The sequence below is a fragment of the Colius striatus genome, chromosome 15, assembly GCF_028858725.1.
Source record: "Colius striatus isolate bColStr4 chromosome 15, bColStr4.1.hap1, whole genome shotgun sequence".
Taxonomy (NCBI): domain Eukaryota; kingdom Metazoa; phylum Chordata; class Aves; order Coliiformes; family Coliidae; genus Colius; species Colius striatus.
The window spans coordinates 19,796,153-19,811,158 of NC_084773.1; the positions used below are offsets into that span (position 1 = coordinate 19,796,153).

The 15,006-nt window shown below is 38.8% G+C and overlaps 1 protein-coding gene across 1 annotated transcript in view; it reads left to right on the forward strand.

The window, feature by feature from the left end:
• Positions 1 to 15,006, forward strand: part of CNTN6 (contactin 6) — an 81,166-nt gene that overhangs the window by 47,826 nt on the left and 18,334 nt on the right. Inside the window, exon 10 of the mRNA XM_062008109.1 lies at positions 12,472 to 12,599. Within this exon, the coding sequence (XP_061864093.1) occupies positions 12,472 to 12,599 (128 nt within the window). The remainder of the gene's footprint in view (positions 1 to 12,471; positions 12,600 to 15,006) is intronic.

Below are 15,006 nucleotides of genomic sequence, written 5' to 3' on the forward strand. Positions count from 1 at the left end.
TTCAGAATGATTTAGACAAATTCAGTATAACTCTTCCTGAGTCTGAAGCAAAATCTTCTAAATCTCTTGCCATAGTCCAGCAGTTCCTCAGCCCTCAGTCTCTTTGCCAGGGAATAGACAGTTCCTCCAGTCTTACTTGTCTCTTCCATTTTCTCTGCAGCTAAACACATCATTACTCAGATCTTCACTAGCTTGTATGCTCTGGTTTATGCAGAATACTTTATTGTCTTGAAACATACACCTAAGCCCTTCAAAAAAATATCCCAATCAGTTTTTATGTTAGATGGTAAAGCACAGACTGAAGATACCACACCAGCTCTGCTTACTGTTCTCAGCCTTCATTTCCCCTCTCCATTGAGTGTAACATTTCAAAATTTTTTTGAAGTAGCTACATTCCAACCTCATTCATACAGCTCACCTCCAGTGTTGGGATTTGCCTTTGTGTCATGCTGCTGGCCACCTTAGAGATGGACTTCAAGGTTATCAGCTGCAGAAGTCAATAAGAAATTCCACTCCTTGGTAATCCTAGATGGTTTTACCTGCTCTCTCTTCACATGATCTCCCAGCCAGTTTCTCTGGATCATCTAGCAGCTCAGGTTTTCTTTTGGGCAATTAACCTCCTTTGGATAAAAGTCTTGAGAAATGGACTTTCAGGAGCAATGCCACTCATCCAACATGCAAGTGTTTGAAAAGATTTTGTTTGATCTTTGCTGAATACCTGTCCTTTTCCTGGCAGGCATTTGGAATTGTAGCTCAATGTAGAAATTACATAAAGAGAAATGTAGAAACATATAAAGAGAACAAGCTTCATGCTTTGAACTCCCACCTGGTGGAGTTTGACAGATAGGAGCTATTTTCATGAATGTTGTATATTCTCAGTAAACACAATGGGAGTTTTCTTCATCTCATTTCTTACTTCTATCATCTCATGTGTTCACTGAGGAAAACAGAGTAAAAGGGAACAATTAATATACTAAATAAAGCCAAATTACAAGTTCAGACACTGATCTCATCACAAATGTATGTCTTACTCCCTTCTGTAGATTCAGGATCTAGACCTCCCTGGAAAACTTTAGAAAAACTGTTTTTGACTGAAGCATTTTAATAACTTGGAACTGGAACCCCTTTTTCTTTACCAGATAGAGGTGCTATTCCATCACCATGAGCTGAGGATCCTCAAACACTGCTCTAAATGCATATAAACATATGTGATTCACTCCACTTAGAATTTAAATGAGGATAGCTGAGGGAAAACTGAGAAATGAGGTAGGCTGAAAGAATGCATTAGTCATATACAGCACTTTCCCTGCATTCATAAGCAGTAATAAGCAAATATTCATAATTTAAATTGTTGTCTGGGCACTGGACAAGAAGTATGTTTAGAGGTCAATAAAATATGCTCAATACTTGTTGGCTCCAAGACTTGCTTGTAGGACACAGTCAGCCTATCTTTGTGAAGGATGATAATTGCTTCTCTGCCATAAATCAAGTTACCCTACATGGCAAATTCTCTCTCCCGTGCCACACTTGTGTTTGGTATTTTGAACTCAGGTTATTGCCATTACTCAAAGGAAACGTGGGAAAATGATTGAGCACTCAAATGAAAAGCTGTCTTTAAACAGCCCTGTGCAAAGAAAACATAGCAGATGTTGTGACTGGGGACTTCTAACACTATAGGTGAGGGAATTAGCTGCTTATTACTGAGGTCTCACAGCTGCCCCTTTGAGCCTCAAAATGAAGAGTATTCTCCTGCTCCCACATGAAATACAAGGACCCAGCAAGTTTCATTAACTAAAGAGCTGGGTCTGTTCACAGCCATGTGCTGTACCTGCATTACTCTACCAATCTCTTGGGCAGGACCATTCTCCTACAGTCTTCTGAGCACTTGTGGCTACCATCTGCTTCTGCCTTTGTTGTGCCGCTCCGCTGTTCAGAGTCAGGTTCTAAAACCATGAACATTTTAAACACATTTAAAACTTTTTTGTTGTTGTTATTTGAGAAAAAAAATCTATCTTGTGACTGCTATTGGAATTAGAGAAATAGGGAGTTAAAATAAAGGCAATTAATTGGTACACAGAAGTCCTCAATCCACTGATTAAATACAACATATGAAATATATTGTACTGTGGAATAGCATTTCAGCTTGAACCAATTTGAGAAGAAATGTGTCAGGGCAGTTCAACAAACTTCAATGAAACATTTCAATTACCAGAATGTCAACACTGTTTGTTTAGCTTGTACTGAAACCTTCTAGAATATCCATTATCTTAAAAAAAAAGGAAAAAATTCTGCCTGGGGAGGAATGGAGACAAAATGGATTGAAAAATCCAAAATTTACACTGCTCTCCTAACAAAGGGGGAGATGGATGTCACTTAACTTTTATTTAGCTGAAGTCAATATGCAGTCTAAGGCAGGTATTTACTTTTTCTTGGCAGGCACCTCCATCTCAAATGAGATGCCTACATCTTAGATGAGCAAAGCTGGGGGAATGAGACTTATCCACAGAATGTGGAAAAAAACCTTTACCTATATTGAAGTCAGACCAGCTGAGTAACACAGGCAAAGAGAAGCTTTACCTGTCATGCTGCTTACTGCCACAAACCACCCTGCTTCATGCACCTGCTGTTTGCAGATAAAGGTAGCAGAGACATTTGTATGCTGGTAGAAAGTTTTATATAGAACATAATTTCTTATGCTATTTCAGCACTTACCATTCTATTCCCAGCTTTCCACAGCAGAGCAACTGGGTGAATAGGAATGGGATATTAATGTTACTATTATTTTATTTTTTAAGTCTGGTTTTTGAAGCCTGGATTAAGTGTATCTCCATTTTTATCCTTCTTGCTTTTCTACCACAAGAAGCTTGGCATAGCTTTGATGATGTGTGTTAACCCTTCTATCTTATCAGTGCCTGTGTGCTTGTAAAGAAGTTCATTTCCTATTTTAGTTTTTAAATAGAACACTTGAAGTGTGGGCATCAGCAATCAGAGCAATTCCAGATATCTCAGACACCATCACTGTAAGTCAACCTGAATACAAATTAAGCTTATCTGTTGATGAAATTCTAATTTTGCTTAGGGAACCAATGGAACTGATTCCACTTCTGCTAAATTTGATTAATCACTTCAGTTCCATTCCCTGCTAACAAACAAATTGGCAGAAATCAAAGGTGTGGATTTACCTGCTTTCGGTGCTTCGTCTGGATTTACAATTTCTACAAAACCTGAGATTGCTGTATAGAAACACTCTGGTTTTTCATCTCTCAGGACACACTATTACTGCATACTCGATGCTACCCAGTCAAAACCCATCATTACACCCTTCCTGAGGGAATGCTGAGAGCTGCAAGGAGTATTCTATGTTATAGCAAAAAATGTATTATGGTCAGATTACAGTGGCCTCGGTTTCTGCAGGAAAGGCAGCAGAAAAGAGGGTATTGCAAAAGACTCTTGCAGACAGCTCTAATATATTTCTTGAATATTTATATGCTAACAGCACTGGCATTTTTGTGTTTTCATCATTGGTTGTAGGCATAAGTGTGTGTTTGCCCATGGTCACTTCTGAATAATGTCATTGAATCTAGAAGGAACATGAAACACGGCAGTACTCGCTGGGTAGGCATGAGCAGAAGTGTTTGGTGACCCAGCAAAACTACTGATACCAGCTTAAGAAAAGTTTTACAATCAAAGGGTTGCCAGAAAATGCATCAAACTGACCTGAATCACCTTCAGTCTTTCCTTCTTTGTGTTTTCCATCTTTCCAGTTATTTCTATCTTCTTCCCCAAGCTGAGAGTGAAGGCAGGAGAGTGGAAAGCAGAGTGAAAGGTGAGGAGGGAGATATAAGAAGGAAGAATGAGCAGAGATGGGAGAAGAAAAACAATATTTTATTTTTCTTCTTAATCTTATTTTTCTTTGTTTCCCCCTTTCTTCTTTCTCTGTTATCTTTCCATTTGAAGTAAATCCACTACAAAGTAATGAGAAGACAGAAGGGACCCCCATTGCTTCTTGACCCAATGAAGTGCTGGCAGGCAGCAGACAGAGAATATTAGTGCAGTGGAAGACATAAGAAAAGGGCTTTTCCTTTCTTTTCTCTCTCCTTGGAGAGTTTCATAATGGAACAAGCCAATAAACCTAATTTCATCATGTATTACTGTCTACTTAATGCAATAGTGTTTAGCACATCAGATAGTGTGAGCAACAGGTAAGCAAATGAACTGTATGTTTTCACATATAAGAAAGAATGACAACTTGCCTGATGCTGGATTTATAACAATTTCCCTTCTGTATGACACCTCTCTAATACAATTTTAAATTGCTCCTACTCGTCTCCTGGGAACTTTAAGGTGAGCCTTTCTGAGGGGCTGTGCTGCATGCCAAGATGTCCCAAGCAATCTGTCACTCTTCCATGTCATATGGAGTTACGATAATCTAAACCCCAGTAAATGTCAGTGTTGTGCCCTCTCTCCCAGTCAGTTCATGTTCTATCCCCCCTTCATGCACATATTCTGACGTTCAGGATTTGATCCAAAGCCAATTAATCGCATTGGACTTTGTCCATGGGCTTCAGCAGGCTGTAAATCAAGGTTCATAGTTAGGAGTTTGCACAAAAAATGATGAGAGAATGCAACCTTCTGTGCTTCTCTTCTAGTCCAACTTGTACTGCCATGCACATCATTACCATCTACCTCACTATTCTGGTGTGTATTGCCATAGCACACAGAAATACTAGTACTGGATGAAAAACACACTACACAAACACCAAATAAAAGCTAGCTCCTGCTCCCAGAAGATTTCAACCCCAGTAACATTAGAAGTAAGAGATCAGGATGTGGTGGAGAGATGATGTAGAAAAGAACAATAAGATATTGGTTAAGACAATGGGCAAATAGACTGTTGCCACTCATGCTATAGGAGTGATGAGCAAAACATCTAGGGAGGAGCTTTTGGAATCATTTTGATTGTGAAGCATTACATGAATGAAAGCATAGAAACAGCACTTTAAAAATGTGGCTAATACTTGGCCAACATGGAGCATTTGTAGAATATTACCACCTCTGGTTTAGCTGTGAGTTTTAGCCACTTTACATAAGTGGTAGAATATTAGTCACATATTAAGAAGGCACAAACTTCCCATGCTCTCTGATATTTTGAGAAAGGATGTGGGTCTGAGGTGTCAGTGCAGCACATGCAGTCCCTATCATTATCACTCAAATTAAGCATAAATCCAAGAACCCTAAAAGGACTGCTTCAAGGTTTTCTACAAGCCCACAAGTAGCCCAGTCAACAGGTGAAAGAAGCTAAAGGTGATGAGAGCTGAAGATATGAGAGTAAGGGCACGTGCAACTGAAAGAAGATGAACTATCAGCATGGAGATTGAAATCACTGAAGATGAACACTGTTCATCTTCAATAGAGTAGATCTATTATGGCTGTGTGTGCAGCTGAACATGCTGTCCAGAGTTTCTGAAAGCAAGCCAATGCCACGCTGTGTACCTGGTATTACTTGCATGTTGTATCTACAGAATACTTTAAAGTGAACAGCAGGTTTTATTGTACTTTTATTTCTGAAATATGTTCTGACAAGCAGATAGGGAAGAAGGTTCCTGTAAGTGAATTAAACTCCCACGCACAGGGTAATTCAGGGCCTTATGTACTGTTTAAATTCTACTTAAGTCCCTCATAAAAATGATGATTGATTGTGAGATTAGATTGAATAGTAGAAATGTGGGCATACCATCCTGTGCTGAAAGAACTTCTCTCTGATGTATCAGAATTATAAAGATTTCATAGAAAGAGCAGAATTTGTTGGCAAATAGAAAAATTATCAACCCTTTTCTTTGGCAATTCAGATCTTTTTCTGCCTGGATTCTCACCACAGAATTTCAGAGTCTGGTTCCTGATCCTTTCCTTCTCAGCATACCACTTAATTACTCTGGTTTTCTGCTGTGAATGTCCAGACTAATCAACATATGGCTACATAAATATGATGTTTCATTATGTCCTGTGCACAAGGTAGACTAATAACCAAGAAATCTTTCTTGGACGTGCAAAAGTATGGCTCTTCTCTTAGTCCAGGATTATAGTACATCTATCCTATCATGACATCCACTTGTTCAGATGCAGTTTTGATATAGAGCAAAAGCAGACACAGGGAAGAGAAGAGCCATAAACATGCCAAGTTCCCTAAGTAGGAAAAGATCAAAAACGTGTATGTTTCTTTAACACAGCCAACTGAGGATGGAAAGGCTCATAAGCACCCTGTAACAGTTACAAGGGTTGTTCATTTGGCACATCTTTCTTTCCCACACACATAGAGGTCCTGTTGCCCAGAATTCCACAGCTGCAAGTTTTGAGACATATCACTACAACAGATTTAGACACATATCTACAGACATTGTATTTGTGTCACTTTTTTTCCTCTGGTCATCACATAAGAACATCTGCCTCACATTTAATACTTGTGTCTGTTAAAAAGGAAGCAAAGCAACTTTGGCTTTTTTTATGTTAAAGGGAGAAGAACCTCCTGAAAATACTGAATTTTGTCTGGAAGTCTTATGGTGTGTAACTGAGCTCAGGTGGCTGTGTGTATTTACATAAGATAAATACTTGTGCTCCCAAATTGCAGAGATTTAAATGCAAAAATAATGTTCCTTTTTAGGAACTTGAAGAGACTTTTAGGAAATAACAAGTAAGAGTGTTACAGTGTCAGCTTCTATCACTGCTAATAGAATTCTTCTCTAAAACACTTGGATATGACTATTCAGCTACCTTGGGTAGTTTTGTTTTGATCCAAACATTTAACGCAGTTTAATGACATTTATTTCATTTCCAGTTAATTGTCAGTCAACCCTGAAGCTCATTTATATCAGCATTTGGATAAGGACAATCTTAAGCATAGTTTATTAAATGGCAATACTATTAGCATACAAATTACACTCGGAATTGAATAAACAGGTACAAAGATCATTAACATATAATGTAGACATTTGGATTTCAGATGGGACTCTGTGGGACCTTTTCAAAAATACCAGAGCTGTCAGCAGCAGGTACAATTCATTCACTCAGTCAAACTTTATTCACATTTACATCTGCATAAATCACTAGTAATTCTGAGTCACTTGAGAGCTGTGCTAATGCTTCTGCCCCTCACTTACTTCCCCTTGTACTTTTTAATTCAGCCTCTGTCATGCTTCTCAATCTTTGTAAAATTAGAAAAGTCAGTTATTGCCTCAGTGTCTGCTGGCATATCAGAGGAAATTTATAAACAATATCTCTTTTCATACCCTGTGAGAGCAAGAGTGTTTTTGCTCTTGAGCAGTAAAGTGAGACTGAGAAGACATGGTTTCAAACAGGATTTCTCAGATAATAAAAATTACTTTGCCTCTGATTTCATCAGATCCAGAGTATTCCCTTTTTATCTGCACACTGCTATGATGGTGACTTCAATAACGTTATGAGGTGTCAGACACTTGATGTTAGAGTCAGACAGAAGAAAAGAAGAATGAATCTTTACATTAAGTATCAGGGTTGCTTTATTTTGAAATGAGTTATTTTATGCCCTTGAAGACATAGCTACTCTACTGGCAATGCAGAAGGTTTGATTTACACCAGTCCAGCTCAACCAGTTTTGATGGGGATTTCAAAGACATTTGCTGTATTGGATTAATGTGATTCTCATCCATGAATTAAAATCACACCTCTCTCTAAAACAGATTGGCTGAGCAACACAGCAGTGCACAAAAACCGACCTCTGTTGCACTTTAAAATCTAATGAGTTGACACCTCTTTCTTGTCTCAGGTTTTATTTTTCTATCAGCCTTGTTAAATACATATTATTCTTTCATGCTCCTGAGATCAAAGCAAATAGCCATCAACAATCTTGTGTTCCCATGAGACAACACTTTCAGAGATGGTTTGTTTGGCCTGGTTAATTAAAAGCTATACCTATCATCCCTGCTTGATTTCTCAAGTTCTTTACTTAAAAAGTATGTGTGGCAATTTTAATGAGCTCTCACTTCTTCCCAGCCTCATCTCTTCTGCAGAAACATTGCAAGCTGTGATTTTTGAACGTTATGCAGAGTTTTGACTCCAGCAGATCATGGGCAGGTTGATTGTTTTCCTTTGTTGCATATAATACTTCTCTTGTCTACTCATGGAATCGCTCTGAAGGGACAAGGATGTGGATCAATCCAATGGAACGAGTAGATTAAAACCAAACAAAAGGATGCTGCTTACACTGTGCTAAACAAACCAGGGGAAAACACTTCTCACAAACTGCTGCAGGACTAAAGGTTTGCAGAAGCTTGAAGGGCTTTGGATTAATTCCTGAGGACAGATTTCATCCTATATAGAAAGGCATCATCTCTAGGTGCAAACCTTAAGTTACAGGTCACTCTATGCTAGGAAAGGACTGTGGTACCTGCTGCACCCTTACCCTGCCCTCACCCTCTGGCCAGGGGCACTCTGCAGATGGAAAACTGGCTACACGTGTGTCTGAACTGAGTTGTTAACAGCTGTCTTCTCTTCCTGTGAGCCACATGACTGGAACTGCATCCAACATATCCCTCCTATTGCAGTGTAAGTTCCCAGGTTTGTTACATATAGAATGATATTTCTGGGTATTTCTAATTAGCCCTTGTGCACAGGAACTTTGTATAGGTTTATGTAACTGGATTTTTATCTCTTCCTCTTAGCAACTTTACTGAATTGAGATAGTTACCCAGACATCTGTGTAACTGAGGCAGGAACACAGGTGTCAGCAATAGTCTCATAAGAATTTAAGCATTTTAAGTCAGAAAGGTGAGTTTAGAGTTAGGCTTATGCCTAAGCAATTCTTTCCTACAACAGGGCTTTATGAACAGCTGTGTCCCTAGCAGCTCATTTCATTCTTCCTTCTCCTCCTTCTTTCCCAGGGATACATTTATCAGATCTGCTTCAGTTCTTTTGGGGTTTTTGTCCCTCGACAGGCACTCATTTACTTATTGAGAGAAGTCCAGTTGTTCTGGCAGACAAAATACTCTACTTGCATTACACTGGACAAGTTGAACTTTTCTATCTTGTCACAGTACTTGGAATTACCGTGTCTTTTGATGCAAATGCTAAGAATTGTTATCTGTAGCCTTCACACAGTCTAAAGTGTTGTGAAAATTAAGGGTTTTCAGCAGGTGAGAGGTGTGTTTCACACCTCCTTTTGAAATCATTTGTTAGGGCTCTATCCAAAGCCCATTAGAGGAAGTATCCCCATTGCCTTCAGAATCACAGTTCCATTATCTGAGAGATAAATGGAAAAGGATAAAGTGCAGCCTCTCTAAAAGGGCCCCAGCATACAGCCACTGCTCTGAGGAAGTTTATGGCAACTTTGTTGTTCATGGCAATTCGGTTGGTATTTCATATTTCTTTTTTTTTTTTTTTTTGTTCTTCTTGCATTTGAAATGTATCATCTTGATTTGTGGCTGTGCTCTGCTTTCTCATCCCTCTCCTGACACAGATCTCAGTACAGCTGGAAACTATCCACTTCTGTGTGTGGTTTTTTCCCTTTAATTCCCTTCCCTGCTAGCTAATTACTCTGGAGTTCTTTGTGCTTTTACATAAATTCTGCCTGAGTATCTTATTTACTGCTAGCTCCCTAATTGTCTTTAGGTACCCTGACCTCTGTTTCAAACAACTCTGAGGCTTTTAGTAGCTCATGGCTTTTCTTTTCTAGGCTCTGTTTTGATCTGTTGAAAGAGCCATTCCATCCTCAGCCTACCCAGCAGTTGAAATACTGTTTCAGAACTGCATTTCTTCAAGATCAAACATTACCTGTTCAGCTCTTGAGTAGGTACAAACCCCTCTTAGTGAATAAACCAGGAAGCTGGGATTTATTCAGGTCTTAATTCCTAATGAAGAATACAGGGAAAAGAAACCCCTCTGAGACATGACTAAACTTGAGTCAAAAAGCCCTAGCCAGACATCCATTGGGGCTGTTCTGGTTTAACCCCAGCCATCACACACAGAGCCTGTGCATTCGAAATTTCCCCTCTTTATTACTTTGTATTTTCACAGACTATTTTTTCCTGAAAAAAAAAGACATTGTGGTGGCTTGTTGTAATTTATTATTCAGGCATCCAATTCATGAGCCTTTGCTGATCTACACTTGAATCTCTTCTGATACTGTTCCATGAAGCTGCCATATGTTAACTAAGTAGTCTATTGAATCAACTATTTTACTACTATCAGTTTCTAATGAGAGTGTTTTCTTGTGACTGGTGCAAATTGATGTGAGGAAATGCTTCCTTAAGACAGAGAAAGTTGCAGAGGTGGAAGTGGAATACTTGCAAATGTTGCTTCATATTTAAACCTGCCTTCAAAATGTTGTCATCAGGAGTGCCCCATACTGAGAGAGAGCAGCACCCAAAGTCTCTCCTGCTACAAAGTGCCATGAAGCCAGCAGAAAGGCTCCATTCTTTCAGGCTTATTCATAGAATCACAGAATGGTGGGGGTTGGAAGGGACCTTTAGAGTTCATCTAGTCCAACTCCCCTGCAGAAGCAGGTTCATCTAGATCAGGTTGCATAGGAACATGTCCAGGCATCCTTCCTTATCTGAAAAATGCCATTTGGTTGATACATCATTATACTGACGAGTGTACTTTGTTGCTTCATGTTTTACTCCTCTCCAGTTTAATGTGGATACATGATGGATTATTAAACCCAAAGTTATTTTCTCATTGTCCTACAAATTGCATGTAAAAAAACTGCTGCAGTATCTGATGATTATTGCCAAGGAAACAAAGATTTTTCATTCAAGCCTAAATTCCTTCCCCTCTCAACTCCACACTTCAGTGACAAGAATACCAGGCAGCACAGGTACATCTCAGCTTTTCTCATTCCTGAATCCACCCCTGCCCTGCCCAGGAGCCAATCTTTTGGCAGTGTAAGGTCAGACAGGAGCAATAGACATGAAACAGTGGAAGCATAAGCAAGAAGAGCACCAGAAATCCATGTCCAGAGCTGCTCTCAATCAGCTGAGAGCCTAGAAGCCTGTAACGGGAAGCAGAACAAGGTCTAATGTGTGTTATGCATATAGTTACAAGCATATAAATACCAGAGTGGAATGCAGCAAGACACTGTGATGTTTTCTGTATGTTTAATGGCTATGATATTACTGCCAGCTTCAACTTCTGCTCTTGTTATTGTTCATTTCCTTTAATAATTCATTACATCATCCAGTCTTATGTTGTTAGTAATAAATATTAAACACCCAAGCTGTGATGCATGAATTAGATATTTTCTTTTTTTATGAAAGGATTCTTGTGTTAGATTTAAATGTCAATTAAAAGAGGAATATAAAAAAATCATGCAGCACTTGTGTGAGTGCTGGAATGAATGAAGCCTTGTTTCCTGTGTGTTTGTGACTTACAGATGGATTTTGTCAGATGCATGAAAGTGTGGCATCTGAATGCAGCTCTTTCTCAGTTATGTGTAGATTCTCTGATGCCTAATAAGGAGTGGGCTCATGCAATTGCCTTTCTGGCAAGAGGGGTTGTACATAAACACCCTGACCCCATTTTCATGAGGCTTCCAGGAACTTCATGTCTGTCAGCCCACTATTCTTCTAAACTCAGAAAAAAAATATCAAGAACTTCAATCTCTACCAGCTGTGCAACAGGTGGATGGAAGAACTGACACAAAAAACTACAGGATTATATTATTTTCTGTTCAAAAGATCATCACTAAGAAGCTAATGAAACCTAATTCAGCTTTCATTTCTGAAATCTACTGTTAATGGATATGTGTATAAGGAAAACATATGCTGAACTCTGTACTGATTTACATCTTAAAGTATCTCACTGGCATGAAGAAGCATGTGAACAAGCCTGAAAATTAATTTTGTCCATAAAACCCAGGAGTGGTCCTGAAATGAGTATTAAATGCAATTTACCCAATACTTTGCAAACTGGTATAAACAGCAGAGTGACTAATAAGGTGATTTAAGGGCCCTGTGAGACAGGGATGTATTTGATTTGGCTCCTTGGCTTGTGAGATGGCATTTCAGCATCTCAACTAGTCTGCTAATATCTTCTAATAATCCTCACAGAATAGCAGAGGCAGCTGGGCTCAGACACAACGTGACTATGGCATTGGAGCATTGCAAACTCAAAAAAAAGCAGCTCTGCATAGTAAAACAGCACAATTAGGTAGGAAGTTGGGTCTTCCTTCTTTCTTGTGAGACTCCAAATTCTGCTGCAAGAGAGTCAGTTAGGAAAGTTAATGGTCAGCTCCAGCATGTCGATATAACATTGCTAATATAGAAATCAATAATAAGCAGAGGTAAAAATGGATTGATCCATATTCAGCTTACTGTAGAAGAGAACAAGAGAACAAGTATAATGGAAGCATTTAAATATTAAAGGTGGCATAATATTTCTATTACAGTTCCTGTAACAGAAGTATTTTTTTCCTTCTTTTTTGTTTGTTTATTTCTTCCCCAGGGTCATTTTACTAGATGATGGCAGTCTCAGGCTCAATAACATCACCAAATCAGATGCTGGAGTGTACACTTGTATAGCAACAAATCAGTTTGGAGTTGCCAGAAATTCAGGGAGCCTGATTGTGAAAGGTACTTTCATGTTTTCTTTTGTGCTTGATGAATATTAGAAAGTGTGTGCCTTTTTTCATTGGGGTACTCAAGTCTGTGCCAACCAGTGCTAGTATTGACAGGCTTTTGCTTTCAGTTTAAAGCTGAAACTGAGCTCTCCACTGCTGACAGCAAAGGAAAACTCACGACCGCATCACTCCATTGATCAATTTGTTTGTCAGGGAGTTCTCCCAAGGTACTCACAGAAACAGGTAGCAACATTAATAATGATATTTGCACTGCAGTAACATTTAGACTTTGCAGATGTTGGACAGACAGAGTTTGAAATGACACAGAGGCAGTGCAGGGACTCAGTGTGCCCTGTGCAGTGTGCTTGGATGAGTTTATTCAGGTCATCTACACTATATCACATTTGAGACTGAAGAAGAGGCTTTAATGACAGGGTGCCAGAAAGAAATAAGATGTTATGAAGTAATTTGAAAATCACGTGTGTTCATTTTCTTCAATGTGGGGCAGAAATGTGTTGCAATCCTGCAGATACTGAAGCCACCCACCGCTTCCCTGCATCCCAGCTGCTGTGCCCTGCTTTGATAAATAACTCCAAAACAGATCAGAGCAAAGCAAAAACTCTTCTTTGGCCCTTCACTGGACTTTTGATTCCAAATATTAAAATGGCTGTCTTCCACAGCCCTCTCTCAGTCTAATTACTGCATTAATAATAAAACAAAAGATCTGTTAGGATATCTTCTACACTTTTTGGTTAATTCATTTTCCTGGATATTAATACCAAGACTCTTTTTTCTTAATATTCTTGTCTTCAGGGACTACAGAATGGTGATTGTATCCTGCAGGCATGATCTCCTCCGTAACCTACTGCATCTGGCAAAAATCTTCTTCATAGTCATGTTATGAAAGAACAATTAGCATTGATGCAGTGCAGTGTCATCTGAGGCAATGTTGTAGCACAGGTAGCAACGACTAAACCAAGACGTTTAGGGTTTAGGCATCTCTGACTTCATTAAGCTTATATATCATTTCACATATCACATGCCGGCATCCTAATGGAGCAACGTGGAATAATCACATGGAAACATGAAAAAAATACTTTGTTTGGCACTTATGAAGTTTATTAAAACACTGTAGTAACAACATGGTACAAAAATGATCTTGTTCGCAGGGAGCATTTGTGTTTGTTTCCCCTCTGGAGAAGTTTTGGCTGTTCAATTATAGGCCTCATTGCTTCAGCATTATTTTCAACTGAAATGTCAGAACTTGGAAAAGCATATCTAATGTGCAAATTAAGTTTATTGCTGCTCATTGAGTTGTTTATTCTTTGTGTGAGAAGTCTTTATTATACCTCCAGCACTAACAACATCTTATCCGTTTTCTCCTCTGGAATGGGATTTGCCATATAATACATGTCTGCAGTCGTTAAGCAAGATAGATAGGTAGTGCAGGACCAAGAGCTTTTAAGAAGCTTTTAAAAGTATTTGAGGTGGAAGTCTTAAAGACAACCCCATAAAAGAAGCAGAAAATATCACACAAGTGAAGCGCTCTGCCTCAGTGTGTGTCAGCAGGTTAGAATAAGAGATACAAGAGAAAGATAATACCATAATAAAATGGATATTTTGCTATCACCACTAAAAAACCACACCTCACACTCAAAGCCAGCATGATTCATAAAAGGAGAGTTTTCAATATTTATTTGCTGGTGGCAAATAGGTTCATGTCAAGACAGGAGATTTCTTACAACACTGAGAGCATAGAGCCATTGGGACTCATTGTGTTAGAAGAAGAAAGCATTACAGGCATATAAGCATAGAAGAAGAAATTCCTTAGAAGGCTTTTTTTTTTTCCTCAAATGTTTATCTTTTCCCTAAGGAAGCATTACATAGGTTTTAACAGAGAAATGATCTCTGGAATTTTTATTCCTTCTAATAACATTCTATATCAGGATTGCAGGTGTCTTATTTCTGATCTCTTTGAATAAGTGATCAAATAATGGCACAAGAAATCAGATGACGGACCTAATGAGGCAACTGTAAGATTATTGGAGCCTTCTGGTGAGGGAAAGTTTCAAACAAATTCCCAACCATTTTCATTTCAACCAGCTGGAGCTAATGGCCCTCTCCTGTACAAGAGGTACCTGGCTCTGATGGAGGCTTAAAGATTTTGCATAAAACAGGACATCATTTTCCATTTGTTTTCTATGGATTTTAAAATGCAACTATTGAATCCAAACACAAATTCTGGGGAGTCCTGTTGGTGTCATTCTTGCTTAGTCTGGCTTCGACCTTTCCTTAGAAACTAATTGATTTTATTTATAGTATTTTACTTATTTATAGAATGCTGTAATTGTACATAGTGCATTGTAGAAGAGTCAAAACACACCAGTTCTGGTGACCAGCCATCCAATACAGAGAAACAA